Below are 25,066 nucleotides of genomic sequence, written 5' to 3'. Positions count from 1 at the left end.
CAGGCTCAGCAATGCCACATTCCCCCCAGGGTAAGCCCCAGGATTCTAGGACCACATCTAATCCACTCTGGGAGGTTGGAGGTGGGGGCAGGCAGCCATGAGTTTGCTCTGGTCAGAACAGTCGGAAAAGTCTGAGGGAGAGAATCCCCAGGTAGAGAAGCACCAAGCCCACCCCTAGGAGCATCCTGTCTGCATTGGTCCAAGCCCAGGGACCCTCCTGTCATCTTGGGTTGTGGAGTTGAGGGGTGGGAGTGTCTAGCACCCCACAGAGCCAAACCTGTGATACAGCCTGAAGGAAGGGATTGGTGGGTCCACCCCACCCACGGTGGGCCTGGTCCCCAGGGACACATGGTGCCAGGGAGGCAGACCCATCAGAGCCACTCCATCTTTGCTGCTGACCCCACATGACGGTGCAAGGGAGAGGGCACTGCAGGCACGAAGTTAAGGGCTACAGTAGTGGTTTATTGACCAGGCTGGCTTTCCCAGCCTGGCGACTGCCCGCCTGTGGGGCTCAGGGGAACGTGGGTTGGATGAACCCTGGCAGAAGGTGGTACTTCAGGTCCAACGTCATGGGGGCAGGCAGAGATGGTCGTGCCCACTTGGTGAAAGGCAGTTCCTAGCAGTTCACGGTGGCTCTAGCAGGCATCAGACACAGCTTGAGCACCCACATCCAGAGCTGGGGCCAGAGGAGCCCTGAGGCCCCACTTCCAGCAGGTCTCAGTCAAGGCATGAAAAGTGAGTCCATGTGAGGTTGGGGTTGTGCTATAGCAGTGGCAATGGCCTGGGGCCGCCCAGAGCCCCTCCCAGGCCAGGGCTGGAGGCCAAGTGTGAAGGTAGATGACGATGGTTGCCCATGAACTCTAGGCTGGACGGTGGAAGAGGCTGCCTGTGCGGACCCTCCGCTTGAGCTCCTGCCACAGCAGCTGTCGCTCCCGCCGGGCGCCCTTCATAACACCGCTGTTCTCCATGGCACGGCGGGACAGGTAGGGTAGCACCTCCATCACAGGGCCATAGGGCACGTACTTGTACACAGGAAAGCCCGCCTGGCCTGTACACGGGTGCAAGCAGTGAGTCCCGGCCCCAGACATCCCCAGCCCTGCTCCCCAGGAAGGCCTAGCTCACCCAATGGGAAGCTGATCTGGTCGCACATGCCCAAGAGCTGTCCGAAGTACACCTGGCGATCCGCAGGGTACAAGCCCAGCTCCTCCATCCTGCAGATAGACGATGTGGCAGGTGAGCCCCTTCCCCGCCACCAGCCACCTGGTCCTCATGCATACACTACAGCCTCCATCCCCTGCAGTACGGGCATGGCTGTAGACGGCGTGCTGCCCAAACCGAGTTACCAGCCCTCCTTCCCACCTCAGCCCATGGCCGCCAAGTTCCCTCTTCCCCATCCCACTACACTTTCTCCCCCTTCCCTCTCTTCTGCCCTGACCTCTGTTCTGGCACCCTGACTCAGCGAGGCAAGCCTGCCCAGGCTCTCAGAGGCCCTCCCCTGCCCCTTTTTTGAGCCTCTCTGCTTCAAAGCCACATCCTCAGTCTCTCAGCCTGACCCAGTCTCTTGTCCTCCTCCTGCTGGCTGCTCTGTCCCATAGACCAGGATTAGCCACTGCCTTTGGGCAAGCCACCGTCTTTAGAAGTCGGCTTGCCTAAACTGAGAGGGGCTGTAAGTATCCCACACACGGAATTTTGAAAACTGGAAAAAAGAATACATTATTTTTCTGAAATGCTGAATATAGGTAATATTTTGGATATGCTGGGCTAGCTGAAGGGTATTATTGAAATTAACTTTATCTTTTTTTGTGTGGCTAATGGAACATTTAGAATAGATGAGGCTCGTGTTTCTGTTACTGCTGCTCAGAATCTGGGGTGGATGGCCCCCAACCCTGTCCAGCATCCCCTCCTGTCCTCACATGCCCCCTCGTAGGATCTTACAGAAATTCCCAGGGTGTGCTGAGGATTCCCACATTTTTACCTCCAGCTTCCTGTATCCACATGTCCAGACTCCACATATCTGCACCAGCGCTCTGGAACCCGCCCTCATCTTTCCACCTCCTTCCAGGGGCGTGTTAGCCTGGGCCATCCTCACACACACACACACACCCAGGCCGTCGGCCACGAGTGCGCTTCACTGTCTCCAGGGTCCCCCTCTTCTGTCTCAGGCCCCTGGCCCTTGGACCACTGAGGACACCTCAGCCTGGCATGAGGGACATCCCACAAGCCCTTTTCCTCCTTCCCGCAGAGTCTCACTCCGATGTTGGGGCACGGGGGAGCACCCAGTATAAAGCAGGCCACAATCTCTACCATGCTGCCCTGGTCTCTCGTTTAAGTATCTTTGGTCCTCACTGGAATGTGAACGTGAACCCTGTTAGAGTACAGCTGCCACTGTATTGCTGCCCACCTGACTACGGTGGTGGGGACCTTCCGGTGGCTCCCACAGTAATGGCTGCTGACCCCTGGCCATACCCTGTGCCATGTGACTGCAGTTTCTCCCAGCAGGTGGGGGCTTGCCACTTGCCATCTAGGCTGGGCCCCCTGAGTTCCTTTGGCCAACAGGACAATAGCAAATGTGATGTGGGCAGAGCCTTGCCCTCTCCAGGGCTTCTGAAAGCCTGAGGCCACCATAAGGCAAAGCCTGGGCTGGCCTATTGGAAACTGGCCACGTGATGCAGTCCCCCTTTGCTGCCCCTGCCAACAGGGGGAGCCATTTTGGTCCAGTCAGGCCTCAGCTGACCACAAATGCAAGAAAGACCCCAGGCAAGGCCAGCAAAAGCAGCCCCAGCTGAGCCCAGCTCACACTGCTGGCCCACAGAATACACTGTTGTTCAGAATACACTGTTTGGGTTGCTTTGCCACGTGGTCAGGGCTGACCCAGGCTGTCAGACTGAGATCCCTGATGTGGCATCAGAAACCCACGATAGTGGCATCTGTGGAGCCTGGCCTGGGCCTAGGAGGCTAGGAAAGGACAGCATGCTCAGCTGGCAGTCCAGGGGGAGGTGGGATGACGTGGTCAGGGCAGGAAGCTGCCTCTGCTAAGACATGTCCTGGGCAGGAACATTCAGAAGACAGGAAGAAGGAAGCCTTTCTGGGGACAGGTTACAGCTTTCAGGGTTCCACTGCCCTCTATGTAGCTGGGGTCTGAGTGGACCACCCATGATCCCTCCATTAAATGTGAGTGGCCAAGCAGAGCCTGCTGAGTTCGTAACAGAAACCTAAGAGGGCACCACCTCCCATACCACTGAGCCACACAGGGGCCCAGCATTGTGCAGGGGTGCAGGTCCCCAAGGGCTGGGCCAGGGGTGCAGGGATGCTCTTTGTGTACATCGTCTCATGGAGGACCCTGGTGCCTAAGGGTTCAAGCTTTGATCAAGTTTCCATCACCGTAATATTTTTAAGTCTAAGGGAAAACCAGGTTTTAAGAGTTATAACTTTACCAGGTGTTTGTTTTAAAAGTCAGCCTAGACCTAAAAAAACCTTTTTTTCTTTTGCGCTGAGCACAAATGGTGCCCCTAGCCCTCTGACATCCATCCAATGATAAGGATGGCGCAGCCGAGGCAGGAAATGAGCACCTGGGAAGGGCCTAGGGATAGAGTGAAGAAGGCAGAACAGTCCTATCCAGCTGGGACTCCACTCTGCCCCCCAACCACCCTACGGAAGCAGTCAGACCTGACCCTGGCAGGGACTCTGGGCCGGAGGACTGGTGGGGGTAGAGGGACCTCGGTCGGTGGCCTCAGCACTCTCGTCCCCAGCCTGCTGGCCCTGACTGCTGTGCATTAGAAGTCATGGTTTCTGGCTGCAGTTTCGGGCTGTGAAAAAGCAGCGCCCTCATAAGCCAAGAATCAGTGCCTCATCCCTGCCTGAGCTGGGGGCAACCAGAGTCAGCTGGTCAGGCAGCACCCCACCCTGGCTGCTCCCCCGTCCTCCTGCCTAGAGCCCAGTTTAGGCCTTGGGCGCCCTGCTCTGCACCTGGGAAAGGCCAGGGCCAGCCAGACCGGGGCCGCTGTGTTTTCTGTGGGGCCTCAAGCCCAGGAAGGTGGCAACCAGGGCTAGAACCCCCCCATATGATGCTGCTTTGGTTGAGACAGAACACACAAAAACAGGGTAATGACACTGGGACACTTAAGAATTTACTTCACCTTATTTCTCTATCTGACTTGTATGGATTCTACCAGAGTTTTCCTCCACAGGACAGGCGTTTAAAGAGAAAACAGACTATATTAAATTCCAGATACAGTTTAAGGCAGTGAGAGAAATTATTTAGAAACAAGGTGACGCACCAGAGGTCCCCCGAGGGATGCGGACGTTACACGCTGTATTTGTGCATTTCAGTAAGCTGTTTACATCACCTAATGAAATTTCAGTTTCGACTTTGCAACTTTAATAAGTCAGGTATTAATTTTATAAACCAGAGGAACTGCAAATAGCCTTTTTGCCACTGCAGCGCCAACACCCAGCGGGCCATGGGAGGCAGGGTCCTGCAGGACACTGAAGCCGGCGCTCCTGCTTCCCGGGCCTCTCCCCCACTGGGGAGCATCAGACAGCTGGAGGGGGGTGCCTACCTGCGCAGCGTGAAGTGGACTGTGTCCTCATTGTGGGAGGCCACCATCACTTTGGCCCTGGTGTTGTGCTTCAGCTCCTCCAGGATATAGTTGAGGCACCTGAGGGGAGAGCCACGTGAGCCCCCATCTGCAGAGGCCGCAGGCAGGCCCAGGGCCATCTGGCAAGCCCGCCCCTCCCAAGCGTGGCCACAGCAGTGGAGCCAAGGCTGTACTTGTCATTCCTCAGCACCTCGTAGGTACGAGAGACAATGTGAGCAGCACCCAGGGCTGGACCCATTTGACAGGGGACTAGCCAGGACAAAGGCGCCCTGGCACCGGTGATACCTGCAGCTTCGCTTCTGGGTAGGAGTCCACAAGGGATTGGGGGGGCCCTCCCTCCGCACACAGTGTGAGGGTGCTACCATGTGGCAGCCCCGGTGCACATCCTCGGGCCCAACAACCCCACTGCTAGGAATGTGCCACGGCTGTGTCCCTATGAGCACTCGGGGTCCAGGTGTGCCATAGGCCACCACCTTAATGACCCCGAGGGGCACGCTGCTAGCTGTTGTGCTAACACCATGGGCCTGCACACAGACACGGGAGGATCCTGATGGGCGTCACGTAGAAAAGCAAGGGCCACGGGGCTGAATGCATGATGCCAAAGCTGATGGCGCACATGGCCACTGCGGAAGCTCTGTGAAAGTAGAGGGCCCCACCAGGGAGGAAGCAGGAGCCAGGCAGATGCTCGGGGTCTGAATTTGCAGCACACACAACCTCCTAGAGTGAAGGCACAGGCCCGGCCGGTCCCTGCTGCATGGCAACATCAGCCACACACGCACACCCAAAGCAGACACAGAATGTCTGGATTACCCCGATGCATAACAGGAAAAGCAAAAGCTGTATACAAGTCAGGAGGGCCACTCAGGGCTTATCCCTCCCTTGTCCTAAGTGTCAACAAGAGCTGGCTGGGGGAACTGAGCGAGTTTAGTTTTATTCAGTCGGCTTTTCTGTGCTAAAAATGTACCTTAACAGTTTTGGAAAAGGGAAGAACAAAAGCAGGGGATCCAAAACAGAAACAGTAAATTAAAAAGCAGAGGAGCTCATCAGTTCTGGTCTCAAGCATAGGTCTCACTCCTGCAGAGGCTTCTGATGTGCAGGGCTGCTCCCCCTCCAGATGGGCGTCATGTGGGGTCATCACCAGCACCCCTGCCCTGCTTTCTCATTCCCCCGCCCAGGAAGCCATGAGGCCCTGAGGGCCAAGGAGGGCTGGCGCACCTGTGGTACATGGCATTGGTGGCCTCGTACGTAGGGTGGATGGGGTCCTCATAGCCAATCTCTGCAGCGCGGCTCCGCTCCTGGGCCATATATGCCCCCCGCACCAGCTTGGCCCCAAAACACCAGCCCTCGCGGCGAGCCAGCTCCACATCCAGGGTGATGTTGTCATAGGCATCCTGGGGGACCAGGGCCAACAGCTGAGGAGGACCGGGATGAGGCCCTCTCCAGCCTGTGTCCGCTGAGGCCCAGGTGCTCACAGGGTACAGTCACCGTGGGACACCGGGGCCAGAAGCAGCCACCTGACCTATAGGTGCTTAGGGGAGCCGGGAGACAAGCAGGGATGAGGAAGGCCCCTTGATCTGTTTCTTAGAAATGGGGATTCTTCTGTGCAGCCTGGGACAACCCTGTTGGGGGACAGATGACATGCCAGCAGCCACGGTGCACTCGAGAGTCTCCCCTGGACCGACTCGAGGGCAGGGGTGCTGCATGCTGTGGACACTAGCCTAGACCCCACCCACCCACCCACATCCCCGCTCCCCCAGAGCCTTGACACCCATCCCACACCATGTCTTCCAACCATGGGACCATGCTCTGGTCCCAGAGCAACCCAGGCTAGGTCTGTGCTCAGCAATCCCACCCAGAAGCACCCCGGCTGCCTCCGGTACATGCAAAATTCTGAGCAAGTCTTTTTATAGGGAGGGGCCAGAGCTTTCATCTATCCAATGGGACCCAAAGTAAAAGAACGGCAGCAAAAACCAGTGACTTGTGAGGCCTTCAAAATCTGGGGCTTAAGGCACATCAAGCAGACTGTAAAAAGGCTCCTTCACCTTCCCCCTACCACTTAGACACCCCTTCTGGGATCCAAGTCCCAGAAAAGGGGCTGGTACACAGATGGGGACAGGGCCCTGGGCCTTTCTTCCTGCTCAGAGTCAGTCGCACTCAGGTAGAGGCCTCTCCCCACACCAGCACGGGACTTAGACAAGGGGCATCCCCCCAGCCAAGGGCTGGCAGGGAGTTGGCAGGCAGGGACTGTACCTTGAGGTAGCACTGGTACGTGTTGAAGATGAGTGGCTTCCCCACATTGAACTTGCGCTGCATTGCCAGCGTCAGGCGGCTGATGGCCGGCTGGAAGTAGGTCTGCTCGGCGTCCACCATCAGCCGCACGCCCATCTCGGTGGCTCTCTGAGAGGCACAGGGGTCCGACAGAGGGTTTGACTGGGGTCAGGTGAGACAGGTTCCCCACCCCGCGCTCTGTGCACATCCCAGGGTCCTCGACCTTGGCCAGGACGTCCATCCTTTGCAGCATCCTCGTCATCTGCTGCTCCTCCTCCATGGTGAATCGTGACAGCAGTGGCTCCAGCTGTCCTGTCTGGGGCAGCATGGAGTCAGGCCACAGCAGGGCTCCAAGCTCCCACCTCTGAAAGCCACCACACCCCCAGCCCCAGGGCACCCTCCTGCCCATGTGTGCAGGTCCCCGCCAATACCCAGGGCATGGTCCCCAGGACCAGCAAGGCCCCTCATCCCCACCCCTTCCCACATCTGTGCCCTGACCTGAGGCCACCTGGCACCATGGTACCCCAGAACCTTACTGCCAGCCAGCACCCTCTGACTCACAGGGCTAACTGCCCCAGGTCAGGCCTGCACCCAAGGTATCTGTTCCCATAGTGGGACCCCTCCGCAATGACCCCAGCTCCCACCACCCTCTGAGAATGGCAAGGGAAACCCTGAGCTACAACCAGCCAGCTCATCAGTCCAGGACTGTGATGGGGGATAACAGGATTACCGCCATTTCAGGCCACTGAGGTTTGGGACGACCCAGCATGCAAAGACAGATGATGGGGTCCTCTGTCCCCCTGTGCAGGGCACTCGAGGATCTGGACTCTTCCTCTGGACTACAGGGGTGTTGTGCGGCCAGGAAGGACACTGGTCTCAGCCAACTGGGTCCCTGGCAGCTACCCCCCAGGGTAAGGGACAGGGAACATTTCCCTTCTCAGCCCTGCACTGCAATGAGACAGGACATAAGAGTGAGGCGTGGTCAGTCACCTGCATATTCGGGACCACCAGGTGCTTGGAGAGCTCGGTCCTGCTGTCAATGAGGCTGTTCCAGTCCAACAGGTCCACGATGCTGTGGGAGAAGCTGCATCAGCTCAGGGGCACTAGGATGTTGGGGGGCCCAGTTCCCAAACCAGCCCATACCTTAAAAAAGTTCCGCAAGCCCAACCCCCACAAAACCCACCTCGGTGTTGAGTTTTAAGACAGATAAAAATGGAGGTGCCTGAGTGGCTCAGTGGGTTAAAGCCTCTGCTTTCGGATCAGGTCATAATCCCGGGGTCCTGGGATCGAGCCCCGCGTCGGGCTCTCTGTTCAGTGGGGAGCCTGCTTCCCCCTCTCTCTCTCTGCCTGCCTCTCTGCCTACTTGTGATCTCTGTCAAATAAATAAATAAAAATCTTAAAAAAAAAAAAAAGACATAAAAATGGAAACCAAAACAAGAACCTTCTTGCACTGGGGCAGCAACAGCTATTAAAAACCCAGCATTGGGGGTGCCTGGGTGGCTCAGCGGGTTAAGCCTCTGCCTTTGGCTCAGGTCATGATCTCAGGGTCCTGGGATCGAGCCCCGCATCGGGCTCTCTGCTCAGCAGGGAGTCTGCTTCCTCCTCTCTCTCTGCCTGCCTCTCTGCCTACTTGAGATCTCTGTCAAATAAATAAATAAAATATTAAAAAAAAAAAAAAAAACAGCGTTGAGGGGCATCTGGGTGGCTCAGTTGTTAAGCGTCTGCCTTCAGCTCAGGTCATAATCCCAGGCTCCTGGGATCGAGCCCTGCATCAGGCTCTCTGCTCAGCAGGAACCTTGCTTCTCTCTCTCCCACTCCTCCTGCCTGTGTTCCCTCTCTGGCTGTGTCTCTCCCTATCAAATAAATAATAAAATCTTTAAAAAAAAAAAACAGGGTTGAACACGAAGAACACCATGGGCCCTGTCAGGCTTGGGAAAGAGCCAAACATGGGAGGCCAGGATGAAGACAGACCCTGAATGTAAGGGGACAGTTGCTACCACCCTAAGGGCCCTGGTGATCTCAGTCCCAGCTTCCAGACCCCTCGGGATAAGGTGTGGGCCCCTGCAGGATCTCAGCTGTCCCAACCTTCTGCCGGCCTACCATGTGGGCCCCGGGGAGAGCCGAGTGTGGCACCCTTACTCAGGAACCAAGCAATTCTGTGAGCAGCCCTGCTAGTTCAGGGGCACTCCTACCCAGCTATAGTCTGGACCAGCCCCGGGCTAGCTGCAGCCCCGGTCCCGGGGACTCCAGGCTCCCTGGTCAACTCCTGTGCGTCTCAGGGAAAAGGTCCCTCAGCATTATCACCCCAGGCCCATGCTCTTCAGGAGGGCAACCAGGAGTGGGAGAAGCCATTGGGGCTCTGCTGAAACCATGGCTGAATCAGGGCAGATACTCCCAAATTCCTGGCTTGGGGCCCACTCTTACCCAGACACGCCCAGGGTCTCTGCAGTGAACCAGTTCTTAATCTCCGTCCTGGATGCAATGCCCATCTTGGCCACGCTTTCCTTGGGAAGTAAGGAGTTGCCAGGCCCATGAACCCGCCCCAGTCCCGTTCATTAACATTTCCTACCCACCCCTACCCCAACCTCCATACGTCTCTGTTGCTCTTTTGACTTTATTACACCATTAATGTGAACGGGATACAGTCTGGGTGTTCCTGCCTCACAGACAGGTCTATTCTTACCCATTCCTGGTGCCCCTCCCTTGACCCATAGCTCTGCAGTACTCTGAAAGGCAAACCCTTCTCCCCGAACCCTCCCACCCAGCATGCCCTCAGCCTGTGTTCAGATTCCTTCCCAGCAGCCCCCAGCATAGTGCGGGCGGGCAGGGCGCGCTACAGGTCTCTGGAAACCCACCTCAAACACTTCCTGGCCAGTTCTTCCTGGGCAGGGCTCCCCCCATCCCCTCAGCCCCAACAGTGCCCACCCACTCACACCCACCAGGGCAAGGCTGTCCCACCTGTAATGCAGCCACCTCCAACTTCGTATCCACGGCAGCTACACCAGCCTTCCCCTGTTCTGCAGCCATTTGGTGAAAGAATCGTCTCCACTTGGTCAGCACATCTGAGAACTGCAGCTACGAGTGCAGGCCTGAGCCATCGTCTCGGGCACATGCCCAGCTTCCTACCCCCAAGACCCCTGCAGAGCCCCTGGGCCCCCTCCCAGTTCCACCTATGTGCCCAGCTCCCAGCAACCCCACGTTCTTAACCAATTCTGCGGGTGGAAGGTTCTGGCACTTACCAGAAACTGAGGTCTCCCCAGTGCAGTAAGCTTGATGGCTGAGAAGCCGTCCTCACTGGCTTGGCCTGTCAGAAGCCACACCATTATGGCTCTAGATGGGGACGGGGAGGTCCAGGAGCCTGGGCCCAGCATCCGAGCCCCTCAAGAGTTAGCTCTCACCAGACAGGTGACGGACTGCGAATAGCTGGGCATGGCCCCCTTCCTACCAATCAGCTGCCACATACACAGTACTGGGTCTCCCTTCCAGATGGGTCCCAAGACCACCACGGTGCCTTGAATGATCCAGTGGTCAGACTGCTAACGGTGCCAAGGCCTCAGCAGATCACTCCTCCCTTCCCCACCCGGCCCTAGCAGGGGCTGCGGCCATGTCCACAGCAGCCACACTTCCTGAACAGGCCTTCCTACCTTCCCCAGAAGCAGCCCTAAGTGGGAGCTCGGCCAGCTCAGGCTAAGGTTGAGGGGCACCAGGGGCCCCTCCCAGCCACCACCACCCCACACCCAGCCTTGAACATGAGGGGAGAGCCCAAGTGGCCAAGTATCTTGGGCTGGCTTCCTAACCACTTATAGACAGAAGGACGATGTTCCTACTGAGCCCATAAATACATGGGTGCACCCCACCTCAGAGGCTGGAACAGGCAACTTGGCAGGGTTGGTTAGCCACATGGATCCCGGAAGCCAGTGGACAAAGGAGCCAACAAGACTGGGTCATTCTGCCCCTGCCTCAAGTCCTCTCCCATGATACCATCCACCCAGGCTGCCCATGGGGCTGGGGGGAGCCCTAGGGTTCACAGAACCCAGAACCACCCAGCAGAATAGAGGGTGGACACAAAGGGTGCTCAACCACACTTGCCTCTCTTCTCCCTTCCAGAAACCCATGACCTGTCTTCACTTCTCTGATGTCTGCTTTAGGCAGAGTGGGCACAGAGGAAGGAGGCGCCCCCCTGCTCGGGACCCGCATAGCCAAGTCTCTGCCTGACCAGCCGGCATCTCCCCAGCCCTGCTCGCACAAGGGCGCTTCTGAGCACCACTCACTCCCACCCATTCCAACATTCAGCAGGTACAGAGCCCACTGACGGAAGGGCTGCTGGGGCCACGCGGTGGGGCTGGGGAATGCCCACCTGACTGTCTCCTTAGGCAAGCACCCCTCCCAGAGGTGGGGGCAGGGGTGGGGAAGGAGTCCTCCCTGGTACCAGCTCCTGGAACAATGCTGCCACTGGCAAACCCAAGTGCCACATGTGGCTAGGTTCAAGCCCCTGACCCAGACAGAAGGCAGCTCAGCCGGCTGACAGCCTTCCTGAGGTTCCCATCCAGGCACTGGGAAGAGGCAGGGGGTGCCGAGCTCCTTGGACAGGGCTGGACTCAGGCGTGACCCCGGTATGACTGTAGCCTAGCCTACGGCTTCCCCGGTGTCACCCACAGTCATCCCCATGACTGACTGTCTAGGCCACCCAGCGGGGAAGCCCCAGGCGAGTGCTCCAGCCTGGCCTCGCTTTCAGCCATCAGCATCTCCACACATGGGGGGTCAGCCCTCCCTGGCAGGTGTCCAGCCAGCAGAGAGGGGGGCCCCACCTGCAGCCTCAATGCAGGCCAAGAACGTCTCCATGTGGCTGTCACACTTGGCTTCGTTGGCATAGAAGTAGGTGCGGGCACTGATGACTCCGTCCCTGCGGTCTCCAAAGGCCGGGTGGGCCTGGTACTGCTTCTCTCTCTTACTTGTACCTGGAGGGGCAAGCATGTGGCCTGAGCACACACGGGCTGCATACAGTGCTCTCGGTCCCACCCAACTCTGGGCAAACACAGGGCTTCCCCGGCCTCTAGCAGGACCTGCTGATGGCCCCCAGGCCCCTGCCCTCGGGACTGGCTCCCCGGCGGCCATGAGGCTTCCCTGCACCGTGTTGCCCATCACTCCCTGCTTCTACGCTCACTGTTCCTTCTCCCCGGCTGAGCCCTAGTCACATGGCCAACCTGGCCAAAAGGGCAGAGGCCAGACCCCCCAAAGGCCAAGGGGACCAGGACCCCTGGGAGCGTCCTGAGTATGTCAGCAGATTCAGGGCAACAGCCTGGGAGCGTACAGGGAGAAGTCATGCGTACGCAGGGAGAAGCCTCGGCCCCCAGTCTGGTCTGTGCCCTTGAACCAAGGTCTCCCAGGGAGAGGTTGGGAACAGGGGAGGGGACAAGTAGAGAGAGTATTTGGTCCTGAGCAGCCTCCTCTTACTCACCACTGCCCTCCCTCTCTACAGCTGACGTACAGGACCTGTGGGAAGGAAGAAGAGGGTGAGGGTGGGTCAGGCCACCTCAGGCAGCAAGTGACAAGCACAGGTTCCCTCTGAGCAGGTGCGGGTGAGAGGAAGCCAGAGGCTGAGCACTGAAACTGACCCAACAAGGAGGGCTGGAAAAGAAGGGCTGGGTTAGCCCAGGCAGGTTAAGAGTGACTCACGTGCCCCACCTTCCTCCCCACACACGCAACCCAGGCCTGCAGGGTCACCTCCCTGAGCAGGGTGGGGCAGCAGCCTCACAGACCCACTGGGCCTACAAGCCCTACACCCTGGAGAAGCCTCAGATTCCTCGTGGGTAGGTGAGGAGTGAGTACAACTAGCTGACAGCCCAAAGCATGGAACAGGTGCTTGAAGAAAGCTAGCTGTGGCGCCATTCCTTCTCAAAGAAAGATGGAGCCTCGGGGGCCAGCCAGCGCTGAGAAGGCATGGACCTGAGCAACCACCAGTGCACAGAATTCCCAAAGGTGAGGAGCAAGGCTCCTCGTTTTGCTCTATGCCCCCTACATCCAGGCCCCTCCAACCACCAGGAGCCCTAGGCCCGGCTCTGGACTCCTGCCTGGGTGGGCCCACAGCTAGCTCCACCTCCGGCCAGTACCTGACAGCCCCCTGCTTCATTCTTGCCCCTCCAGTGTATCTTTCAAGCGACAACCAGAATTTTTCTTTTAAAATGCAAGCCCTCCCATCATACTCAAATAACACCCCCCACCTTCATGAGGACAGGACAGTGAGGCCAGCCTGAGACTATGGCTCCTCTGCCCAGAACTCAGGCTCAGCCCCGCCACCCTGGCCTCCCTGCAGTCCCTCAGCTGTGCCCTCACCACCCCCATCAGGCCTGCCCCTGCCCTACGGCACCCCGATCCTGGACCCCTGCCAGAATCACAGTGGACACTGTCCACCCTTCAGCGGTCCTGCTGTCTGGGACAGCAAATGTCCCGGCTAAGCCCACCCAGAGGAAGGAGCAGCTCACCATCACTCTTACCCAGGCCTGGGGGGTGGCATTCGAGGGGCTTCATATATCATGTGACTTTGTATTTAAAGGCTCTTAAGTCAGTTCCCACAGAAAGAGCTCAGCCAAAGCCCTGTGGCTATCCAGTGACCTCTCAGAGGCTCAGACCCTGGGGTCCCTGAGGCTCTGCTCATACTTCACAAGAAAAGGAGACCTATTCCCGCCTGCCCCACCCACCCACTTGAAACAGAGGTAAAGAGAGCGATGCTGCTGAGAGATAACCACACCTGCAGTGGCCTCAAGTCGAGTCAAAAAGCCAACCTAGGCAGCTTTTGACCTCCCTACTCCTACAGCAAGTCGGGGGCAGCTGGCCACCCTCCAGAGAGCCCTCCCTTTGGACCCTGGCTCTTGCGTGACCCCAGTGCCCATACCTGGCAATTCTGAGCCAGGATGCCCCAGGTCAGGACCCAGGACTCCAGGGGCAGGAGGCCCCCCACACCCTGCTGCACAGCCCACAAGGCCGTAACCTGGGGATGGGGAACAGGAGCCACTTCATGCCAGCTAGACACACGTGCTTGATGCTCAGAAGAGAAGAGGGTGAGGTATCACTGTGTGACAACATTTGACTCTGTAACATGAGAGAGAGGTCGGCCCCATGCAATAACATCTCCACCGGGAACAAGGGGCCCCATAAGAACAGCCCCAGGCTGTTGGCCCAGGTACAAACAGGCAGAAGCATGGCTCGAGCCCCATCATCTTTGGAACCACACAGCCCATGGCTCAGAGAAACACAGGTATTCTTCTCCAAGGTTACTGCCTTGTAGGCAGGGCTGCATTCCATTCACATGGGAAATCATTATCTAAAAGGCCCCCAGTAGCCCAGCACTGGCCTGCCCACCCTCCAAGCCCAGCCAGGCTCCAAAGGCACAGGGGAGCACTGGCTACTCCCTTCCTCGCCACCAGCAGGCCCAGCGGCAGGAAAGCAGAGGCTGTGGTTGCTTCCATCAATGAGCCTCCCGGGCACAGACCAGACAGGAAGCACTTCAGCAATGGACTGAGCAGGAGAACCGGGTTGGCCGCCTTGCCGTGTGGTCAGAGGGTAGCGGCCTATATCCAAGCAGATGGCACCAGCAAGGATCCAGGCCACACTCTCAACCGGGCCTGGAGGGTGGGTCATGAGAAGACTAAGATGGCAGCTGCCAGGCGCAGTGGAGGGGAGAAGGGTCACATCACCAGGGGAAACTCGCAACTGTGCACACACACACACTTGCGAAGCCCAGGATGTGAAAGAGAGAAGAGAACGCACCCAGGGGCAGAGCGCAGAGGAGGGTGAATCCCAGGGGCCCAGGGGACAGGTGGCAGTAAGGCCTGACCGTCCATCCCCCTGGCCGCCTCCAAGCTCCACCTCCTACACTGGGGGATGTGTTGGTCGGATGCCTTTTAGAACAAAGCAAAAAGTGAGGAGAACCCTCTCTGGGTCTCCGCTGGGGAATGCAGGTGACCGGAGGGAGAGAAGCGCAGAGAAGTCCAATGGGGCTCCTTCCCATCTGCACACCTACCTCCCTGGCCCCCCAAGACCCTGACTCTAGGCAGCACCCAAGTGCTCTGTGCACCCTACACCACCAGCCCCGGGGAGAGCTGCCACTGCTCTGAGCTGCCAGCTAGCCCTGGGTCTGCAGAGCCACGACAGACACACCTGTGGTCCACACTGTCCCTGGGGGTCCTTCTCACAGCCACTTATCGGGAGATACCCTAGCCCCTGTTCCCCACAGCTCTCAGCCTGCTGGGGAGATTCTGCGGGGCTCTTCTAGAGCCAGGGCCCAGGCCGCTGCCTTCTAGCAGGTGTTCTGGGAAACACCTTCCCACCCCAGTCCTAGATGGCTACTCTCTTTGTCCAGCACTTACAGCCTCCCATCTCCTGCTTCCTGGGCCCCCTACTCAGACCCTCGGGGAGACTACTGGGCACCCTGTGCATTCAGACATGTCCATCCTCTCTGTGCGTTGCATGCTCATGCCCAGGGCAGGCCCAATGCCACCTGTGCCCTCCCTTCCCCAACTCCTATGGCCTTAACTTGGGGTGGTAGCCTCTCTATCACTCCCCAGAGCAGGGTCTATGGGCCTCAAGACAAGACTATCGAGACAGACCTCTGCTCCCTGCCCTACCAGGGCACAGAAGCAATTCTCCGCATGGGGGTTGTGTGGATGGGGACTGCATGGTTCAGAGCCCCTCCAGAACAGGAACACCCAGTAAGCCAGGCAGTTTGACAGTATAGCTCTCCAAAGGCACTGAGCTACCTGGCAGCAGAGCCGGGTGTGAGTCTCTGACACCTGTCACCAACAACAGATGGTGGTCCCCATGTTAGGATGGGAGGAGCCAACATTCACATCCCAAAGTCCACCAAGTGGGGATTCTTACAGCATCAGAGGCACAAACATCAGGGTCGCCCTGGGCCACAGGCTCCTTGGCTCCATGACAGGGCAAGGCCGGCCCACCTCCCCATGTTCCCCCCGCAGAACAGGCAGCCAGCCAGCTGGATTGCCCTGGGAAAGGAGCCTTCCTACCAAAGGGAGAAAATCCCACTGTGAAACCACTCAGCCCTCAACCCAGACACAGCAGGGACAGAGAACTCATTACTCATTCAACAGGCAGCCCCACTGAAGGCAGCAGCCCCACAAGGAGTACACAGAGGGGTGCCAAGCTGGAGAACCCCGCCTTTAAGACAGCAAATGGCAAGGCAGGGGCTGGGCTCCCCAGGCCAATCCGCTGCTGCTTCTGCTGCTGCTGCTTGGCTTGGACATTCCGTTCCCAGGGCAGAAGCCTCATGTGATGCCTTTCTCCTTACTCCCCGCCTCTCTTGTCCCCAAGCCAGAGCAAACACCCCAGCCTGAGACAGGACAGGTTACTCAGCAGGTTTGTCCCAAGCCTCACATGATCAGGCACAGCTGCTCTCAGAACTAAGGGCCCCAAATGCAAGCAAAGGCCTGACATGGAGGGGTGCAGGTACCAGCATAAGAAATGGGCATTTTGCAAAGAGGAAGGGCTGGTCTTGTCTGGATCTCCTGTGCGGCCACCTCTCCAGGAAGCAGAGGGTGGCCTCGTTCTCTAATTTTGTTCTGTGGCCCAGAGGGTCGGTCAGGGAGGTACCTATCTGTCCCTATGCTCACTGCACAGAGAACAGGTCCTGCAGCAAGTTGGTGACCTCAGGAGGAGACCCTAGGTCAGCCTGCCACACTGCTCCTGGCTGCCTTTCCCTTCTGGGACCCCTGGGTACACACCAGGCCTGCCAGGCTCCACACTCATCAGGCAGAGCCCACCCTCTGATCAGAAAACCCTTCCAAAAGGGGTGCCTGGGTGGCTCAGTTGATTAAGCACCTGCCTTTGGCTCAGGTCATGATCCCAAGGTCCTGGGATAGAGCCCTGCATTGGGCTCCCTCCTCAGTAGGGAGTCTGCTTCTCTCTCCCTGGCTCATGCTCTCTCTCTAATAAATAAATAAAGTCTTTAAAAAAAAATAAAGTCTTTAAAAGGGGCAGGGTGGGGTGCTTGGGTGGCTCAGATGGTTAAGCATCTGCCTTCAGCTCGGGTCATGATCCCAGGGCCCTGGGATTGAGTCCCACATCAGGATCCTTGCTCGGTGGGGAGCCTGTTTCTCCCTCTCCCTCTGCCTGCTGTTCCCCTTGCTTGTGCTCTCTCACTGTCAAATAAATAAATAAAATCTTTAAAAATAAAATAAAAGAAAATTAAGAAATCAAAGACAATTTTTAAAAAAAGAAGAAGAAGACAGAAAGGAGCTAGGCGAGGCTGAGGCAGTGGGCCCCTGTTCAGCAGGTCAGCGCTCCCTCTGAAGAGATGTTTTAGGAACAGGAAGCCAGAGCTCCTCCTAGGCCAGAGTCAGCAAACATCTTTCATAAACGCTCAGGCAGCATCTATCTTCAGCCTTGTGGGCCATATGGCACCTGCCACAGCTACTCAACTCTGCCCCTCTAGAGCCAAAGTGATTTGAATTTCAAATACTTTTCACGTATCACAAAATATTATTCTTGCTTTGTTTCAATCATTTAAGAAAAAAAAAAAAAAAAACCCATCTCAGCTTGCAAACTGCACAAAACCAGGCAAGTAGGCCACATCGGGCCCTGGACTGTGGTTTGCCTTCCCCAGTCCCCGCCCCTCCTCCAGCCTTGTGCACAGGAGGCCTTTTGAGAAAGCCCACAGCTGTCATTCTCATGGCACAAAACTGCCAGGACCCCAGGCAGAGCCCGGGCAGAGCCCAGGCAGGCCGCTGGTGAGTAGGCTGACCAAGCTCTCCCAGCCTTGGGGGGAGCCTTCTCCCAGCCCAGCCCCAGCTGGCCCCAGGTTGCCTCAGGGTAACGACCAGATGCCCAGGTGCGCCTTACTCCATCTCCTTGCGCTCAGCCTCCTCAGGGCTCAGATCCTCCTCCACCCCATAGTCCAGGATGGAGCCCACTCCGAATGCCCTGTTGTGCCGGATCAGGGGGCGGATGGACTCCTGGTCCTCGCCGGCCACGAACTGCCCATAGAAGGTCATCTTCATCAGCTTTTCGAACAGCCTTTGCCCCAGAAGTCTCCTGGCAAGATGGAGCAGCTGCAAGGCAGAAGGAGAGGGCTGTCCTGGCTGCCCGGCTTACCCTGTCCCCAGCAGGACACACTTGCTTCCCCCACCCCTTTCACTCCAACCATAAAACCTTGGCACACTCTCCCCTGGGCCAAACTCGACTCCCGGCCTTGGTTTAGCAGTGGACACCACTGGCAGCAGCTCGTTTCTCCACCTGTAGCTACTGTCAATCCACTCCTCGTGGAGGAAAAGGTCCCAGGGCACGCCCCCCAGCCCCGCCAACAGCCACTCACCTCCCTGCCCTGCATGCTCACAGGTGACCCCAGCAGCACCCAGCGGGTGTCTGACCATCACTCAGTGGATAAAGAAATGAATAGCAGGTCTCTCTGGGAATCTCAGTGCGCGTGTTCATCCTAACATTCTTTGTATCCACACCTCAGCGGGTTATGCCGGGTGGGAGGAGACTTTGATACAGCTTCCTAGCAGGCGAGCACCCAGATTTTTCAATGTTTTGTTCACTGCTTATTCCAAGTCCCTAAAACAGTGCCTGGCAAGGGGCCAGCCCTCCAGTGGTTGCCGAGCAGAGGAGCACAGGCTAAATTCAGGAGTCTAACTTCAGCTGGAGTGAGCCCTGGGCTAACAATAAGCCAGGTGAGCATCTACGGAGTCTGGGAGATGGGAGCCCACTGTAGGACCAGTTGGGGACTCAGTACCATCATCCAGGGCCACAGCAAACCCACAGCTCGAGTGGACATGCCCCTGAGGAAGACAGCTGCCCATAAACCACTCAGCTTTCTCCTCCAATCACGTTTTGCCACATCCCCAATTTCTGCTGTCATTCATTCCAAGTCCTGAGCCGCTGCTTTGTGCCCAGTAGGCTAAACAAAACAGATAAGGAGCTTATATCCCAGCAGGGGAGGAACCTCGAAGAAGAAAGTCACCTCCACAAAGTGATTCAGAACAGTGGTGAGGGCATGATGGGTGGGAGAGGTCTGCTAACTTAGATCCAGAGAGGAGGGCTTGCCAAGACACAGAAGTTGCACAGATCCCCTGCACTGGGATAGCCAGGGCAGGAAGGAATGAAGACAGCGGAGTCCTCTGAGGCTGGAAGGGAAGGCTAATGGGAGAGCACATCTGGGAATTCCTGTGTGTCCACTGTCCCCCAGGCTTAGCTCTGAGACAGAAAAAGCCTGAGGTCTGCCAAACCCAATGGATAACAGAACCCCTTTTGGGACAATCCCTTGTCTAAAAAGAAGTATGCGCAAATCCAACACCTTCACACCCAAACCAATCCTTAGCAGCCCCACACTGGCCAGAGGGGAGACATGGCTGGAATCACAGGTTGGCACTTGGTCGAGACCCTTAGGAATAAACCTGAGTCTCCAGGCCATCCCCTCTGCTTTGCCACAGCCTCTCTGTGCACTCCGTTCCACTGCATCTCACTGTTTTTGTAAAGAGGATGAGTAACGGAAAATGAGAGACCGACTAGGGAGAACGGAGAAGACTGCCTTGGCCCCACATAGCCCAGGCCAGAGGTCAGGGAATCCATGGGTCACAACAGCCTGGCCAGAGGAAAAGCAGGGTCTTGATTATATCAAAGATCACCCCAGTGGTAGGTGGGGCACAATCGGACACCTGAATACCATCACCTGGCTATGGTACGTGTTAGTCCTGAGAGGGGTCAGGAACCACCCCATGCAGAAACAGGCCAGCTGTCTACTCTCGGGCCAGCCAAATCTCCTGTCCAGGGCCACATGATAAATAACGTAGGCTGTGTGGGCCCCACGGTAATGGTCATAACTACTCCACCCTCCTAGTGAAGCATGAAAGCAGCCACAGCCAATGTTAATCAAAGAAGCAGGATCCAGGCAGATGTTGGAATTTGGCCCAGGGGAGCCCTGGGCTGGTAACCTCCCACTCCCACACCTTCCCCCGCCCCCACACTTTGCACTGACCAGCTCCCCAAGGGGAGGCGGGCTCAAAAGGAATGGCAGGGAAGGCTGCCCAGGTCACTGATCAGGTCACTCACCCTCCCACCCTGGCAATAGGAAGCCAGCCCATCACAGAAGGCTATGGAAGCACATGGGGTGGGGTTGGCGATTCCAAAGCTAACTCCAGAGCAAAGCCATCCCTTGAAAAACTTCCTAGCATCAGGTGTATCCCTGGGGGGCACAGCCTGAGAGGAAGGCAGCCCACACTCTTCTCCAGATGGGGGCATCCTTCGTGGGCTTAGAAACTTGCCCTAGGAACACATATACTTGTTCTCACTGAAAAAGACTCAAACAGGTGTGTGCAGAGTAAGGAGGGCTAAAGCCGGTTCTCTCTCCTCCCTGTCCTCCAAGGCCACCAACACCATCCAGGCTGTCCCCTTCCTCTTCTTTTACCCCCGTCTGCACTGGCTTACACCCAAGCACAGGAGACTTCGTCATGAAAGACCTGAGTTTTCTGAACCTTTATCTTCTGGCAAAGGAGGGGGTCCCAAACCAATGCAGCAGCTCAGGCTGACACTCCCTGGGAAGAGATTTGATGATTCCCCAACTGCCCCCCTCCCCAGGAGGTCCACAGACCCGTGCCCCTCAGCAGGAGGAATTTCTACCCCAGGCCAGAGGACAGGGTAAGTAAGTACTGGTTCTGCAACCTGCAGCCTGGTGTCTGCCCCATTGCCCCATTTCCTCCAGTGCCAGCCACCAAGGCCACCGACACCAGTGTGACCACTGGCAATGTTGGGGTGGAACAGGTTTTCCAGGGGGCACACAGAGCACCCTTAGTGGGCTCCCTGAAGGTGTCCTCAGGGCACAGGTGGGATGGGAGGGAAGCCTGGGAGAAGCCTTCCCACACCTTCAGGTACCCACCGGGGTCCCTGCACTCCAGCACTTTCTGGCCCTTGGGCAGCGGTCACCCACAGTACCCAACAGTCTCCAGCTCTGCTAGCTTCTCCTCTGGCTTTGATCCAAAGGAAGAATGCTTGGTGCTGAGATGGGAGAAATACGGCCTGGATGGATCCAAGCCTTCACTCCCTCCCTTCCAGCCACACGACGGCAGCCCTCGCCATTCCTGCCCCTTGCATCGCAGTCCCACTCAGCAGTCCCATGACACCTCAACTGAGGAGCCAAGTCCCTGCCCTTGCCCTCCACAGAGACCTCACAGCCAGCCACTCCCTCTCCTAGGTGTTCCCACCCCCCAGCCACCTCCTCCTTCCTGACCACTGCACCCCCAGAACCTGCTGCTCCTTTCAGGCTGCCCCTCAGACGTTGGTGCTCCCCAGAGGGTTCTCATCACCTTCACCACCCCCCCAGCCAGGTTCCTTGACCGGTGAGTGTCCCTTTCCACCCTCCTCACCAGTTGGCCTGACACTCCACAGCCACCAGTTTGCCAAAGGGCATCCGCGTCTACCACAAACACAGATGGCTTCCCAGAAGCCTCTACCTCTCCAGTTCTATCCCTTCCTCCTCCACATTCCCCTTCCACTTCCACTACCATCAGTCCCAGGTTGCATCAGAGTACAACTTCTGGAAAGAGCCAGTCCAACACTCTGCTGGCCTCACCATGCCCTCAGACCCTCCCAACTCTGACTCTGACCTGTACCCTCACCTCCCACCCACTGTGGTTTCATCTTCACCTAAGCCTCAAGTGTGGCTTGGTGCTCTTCTTTGGTCCAGCCTCCCCAGCCTTCTCCAGGGGCCAAGATAGGCAATACCACACACTCAGCACAGTCTCACTTGAGGAAGAGCCTTCCAGACCCTTAGCACCAACAACAGCACCCTTGCAAACTGTTCCCAGGATCCTGAAAAACTGCCTTTTCCATACGTCCAGACCGACAGTGGCTAAGACGGTGTTCTGCTTTTTACTTCCCCAAAGCCCTCACACTTTCCACAAGTCACTATGTTGAAGTAATAAAAGCTGTAGTTCAAGTGGCTTCCCATTTCCCCCAACACTGTTCGGAATGGCTGTATCTAGTGAACTCCTGAGTCACATCTTCTGAGAACTCTGGGTTCCCAGGCCATGAGCCCTTTGACATCACCAAGATTTCCCTTCGGGCCACACGGAAGACACTCCACTTAAATTTCTGGTGACAACTTTGCATTACTGCAAGCAGCATATACCTTAAAGCTTCAGAAACTGGTCTTTGTTTTTAGTTAGTAGTGACTGGAATATAGGAAAATTCACGAGGCCCAAAAAGGAATGCAGGAAACACCTCCCTTCCTGACTTCCCGGCTACAAGCGATGCTCAAGGGGCCCGCGCTTTACAGTAAAACTTCATGAAGTTTCCGGCAACACACAGAGGATCCGGCGCGTGTCCCTGCTTGCACGCCGTGGTGCGCACCTGCCCACCTACCCACCTGCCCGCCCGCCCGCGCGCCCGCGCGCCCGCGCACCCACCTGCTCGTGGTGCGCCAGCAGCGCGGACGAGGCGCACAGGCGCAGCACCAGCAAGCTGCGCACCAGCTCCCAGCTGCGCCGGCTGCGGTACGCTTCTTGAGTGTTGCCGAAGTCCACGACAGGCACCGGCGGCCGTGCGGCCTCGGCAGTCCCGCATCCTGGCGCAGCCTCCCGGCCTGCGGCAGTCTGCTCGCGAGCCGCCGGCGCGGTGGACAGCGGGGCGATGCGGGAAGTGCCGCGGCGCAACGCAGAAACGATGCGCCTCACAGCCATGGCGGGGCATCCGTTCGCTTCGCGACTTCTTAAGTACTTCCCTCCGGCCCCGCCCCTCCCCGCCGGCTCCGCCCCGCTCCCAGCCACGCCCTCTCCTCGAGAGACACTGCACCGCCCCAGAACGCGCGCCCCCATCCTGAGCCATGCCCTCCCTCCTGTGGACATCCGCCCCACGCCCTGAGCCACGCCTCCTCGTTGGGAGGCCCTGCCCCATCCCTGGCGCAGAGTCGTCTAGCCGCGCAGAGTCGTCTAGCGAAGTCCTGCTTCGCCGCAGAGCCCGCGCCTTGGGTTGGAGAAACCGCGCTCTGTCCGAGAAACCGCGCTCCACACCCTGAGCCGCGCCCTCTCCTCGTGAGACCCTGCCCCGCGCCCTTGAGCCGGACCCTCAAGTCTGGAGGGCAGAGCCGCTCGGAGTCGCGCCTGCTGTAGTGCGGCCCCGCCCTGCGCCAGATGCCCTGCCCCAGATCCCCTACCCACTGCTATGAAAACCGCGCCCAGCGCCCCCAGCCGCTAGGTCTCCTCGGGAGGTCTTACCCCGCCCCGCCTTAGGACCACTGCCCTCCGCTGGGTGGCCCCGCCCCGCGCTCCAAGCCGCGCCCCCTTCCTAGGAGGCCAGACCCCTGCGAGTTCCCGAAGGGAGCGTGTTCTGCGGCAGCCTCCGCTACCCAGCGGCGCCAAGCTCACCTGAAACCCTCCTTCTCAGCCTGTGGCCACATCCCCGAAAGAGACCCTGTCGCTTTGGCTGCTTATTCCTGATTCAATATTTCCCCTAGGAGACCCCGCGCCTCCTGCGACCGGATACGCAACCAGTCATACGATTTCCCTCTGGGTATCCCAGGTCCTTAGGCTGGCCCTGTGGGTCCGGAGCCCGCGCATTTGCGCCATCGCGCACCTGCACACCCGGGCTCCTCTGCTGAGGCGGGGAGGGTGTAGAAGCCAGCAAGGCCGGAAGGCGGTGCCGCTTCTCCCATACAGGGGCATTTTTGGAAGCTGTTCTTCCTCATTCCTAGGCCTAGGGCGCGAGGGGAAGGGGGCTCCTTAGGGGCTTGCGCAATTCTGTTCTTTCCGTCTTTCCAGTCCCACTGCCCACCCAACGCACAAGCATGGACCTCCAGGTTCCCCTGGAAACCCCTGCAGCCCCCACGGTTCCTAGCCCCACCGCTTCAGTGCTGCTGCGCATGGGGGCCAACAACAAAGCCTTAGCTTTGCCACCTCCCTCAGGCCTCCCTTCACTCCTAAAAGCCTCCCCCCCTCTCTGCCCCTCTGCTTCTGATGCCCTCCCTTCCAACATCGTGGGTGACGTGCCAACAGAGCTCCAATATCATCTCCTGGGAGGGACCTGTCTTGACTGCCAACCAGAGCACCCTCTTCCCCATCACTCGCCCCTTGGCCCCTCCTACATCTCATCAGGACTTTCGGGCACCCGGGCAGGTGCTGGGTCTGACTGTAGGTGGCAGCCTCGCTCAGCCTCACTTGCCTTGTTCGACAGGCTCACTATATGCTTCATGCATTTCAGTGCATTGGATGTCATTGGGCACTGTTGACATTTGGGGCTGAATAATTCTTTGTTGTGGGGCAGATCTGGGCACTGCAGATGTTTATCAGTGGCCTCTACCCACCCGATTCCTCCTTCCCCCACACCTTACTCAGGTTCCTGGGGGACAGCATCATCACTGCTCTAGGTTGAGGGAGGCTTTCTGAAGCAGTCATGGTTTTTCTGCGCACTTTTGCTCCTGCTGAGGTTAGAGAGAAAAAAAGCAGAGACAAAAGAGACAGGTGAGTCAAGACCTAGAGGCAGGAACTCAGGGATCCCTTCAGCAGCTTAGAAACTTAGCTCACCAAGAGCAGGTCAGCCTTGGCAGCTGGGGGTGGCCACCGGACTCCCCCTCTTTCCTTTCAGGGATGATCTTCCCTCCTCCTGAAAACCCTTCAGGGCTTCCCTACTGCCATCATGGCAAAGCTGCATGGCTCAGTCTGGCTCACCCATCATCAGCAGTTGGGCCCCTGCCCACACCCTCCATCCCTCTCTCACCCATGCTGGTCATTTTGCCAGCCCCCCCAACCCCCTCCCTTGAGCTCAAAGCCACTGTTTGCATGTTGCTCTCAGGTACCTGTCCTTCCCCCTGCACCCCAGGCTCCTCCCTTCTACTCCTCAGGATCCGTTTGGCAGGCATGTCCCTGGCTAGGCATCGGCTTGGCTACAACTCCCTCTTCTGGCATTAGTTGCAGGCTTTAAACCTTAAAAATAAAGCTTCCAGTTATTTTGCCAACAAAAAATGGGTTTATTCTGGAAAAGCAGAGAATGGCAATTCGGGGAAGGGAAGATGGGGCAAAACCATAGGCAAGTCTGGAGAGAACAAAGGAACGGAATACTCTTTCATAGAGGAGAGAGGGCAATTGGGAAGGAACGGTTATGAACAAAGAAGTCCTTTGAAATAAACAGGGAGTCTGAAGTATAGTGGCTGAGTTGCGACACTCTCCTTCCCTGGGCGTTGGTGGAGGAGGAGAAAAACC

The 25,066-nt window shown here is 57.7% G+C and overlaps 1 protein-coding gene across 2 annotated transcripts; it reads right to left on the bottom strand.

Moving 5' to 3' along the window:
- Window positions 1–441: 441 nt before the first annotated feature.
- On the bottom strand, window positions 442–23,460 carry PRODH (proline dehydrogenase 1). 2 transcript variants are annotated; one of them, XM_059409122.1, is made up of 14 exons: window positions 23,237–23,460; window positions 17,721–17,929; window positions 12,325–12,359; window positions 11,675–11,824; window positions 10,106–10,170; window positions 9,825–9,941; window positions 9,291–9,370; window positions 7,857–7,938; window positions 7,090–7,182; window positions 6,849–6,995; window positions 5,814–5,989; window positions 4,560–4,658; window positions 1,123–1,211; window positions 442–1,048 (listed from the first exon to the last, which is right to left on the bottom strand). In XM_059409122.1, exons 2-14 carry the CDS (start codon window positions 17,876–17,878, stop codon window positions 861–863), a joined length of 1,479 nt encoding a protein of 492 aa, XP_059265105.1. In that variant the 5' UTR covers window positions 17,879–17,929; window positions 23,237–23,460; the 3' UTR covers window positions 442–860. The 2 variants fall into 2 exon arrangements, with proteins under 2 accessions (XP_059265105.1, XP_059265103.1); XM_059409120.1 differs by lacking the exon at window positions 23,237–23,460 and adding an exon at window positions 22,280–22,577.
- Window positions 23,461–25,066: the final 1,606 nt, after the last annotated feature.

This window comes from Mustela nigripes, chromosome 8, assembly GCF_022355385.1.
Source record: "Mustela nigripes isolate SB6536 chromosome 8, MUSNIG.SB6536, whole genome shotgun sequence".
In the NCBI taxonomy this organism is placed as follows: Eukaryota; Metazoa; Chordata; class Mammalia; order Carnivora; family Mustelidae; genus Mustela; species Mustela nigripes.
This window is presented reverse-complemented; position numbering and strand designations above follow the sequence as displayed.

Bases quoted from the DNA above. Each gene is read 5' to 3' on its own strand.
- PRODH (XM_059409120.1), bottom strand. From the start codon at position 22,552: ATGGCTGTGAGGCGCATCGTTTCTGCGTTGCGCCGCGGCACTTCCCGC. The intron at 17,930-22,279 runs GTGGGTGCGCGG...TCTGCCTTGCAG, and splicing joins TGCTGGCGCACCACGAGCAG to CTGCTCCATCTTGCCAGGAG. The intron at 7,183-7,856 runs GTGACTGACCAC...ATGCTGCCCCAG, and splicing joins TGGTGGTCCCGAATATGCAG to ACAGGACAGCTGGAGCCACT.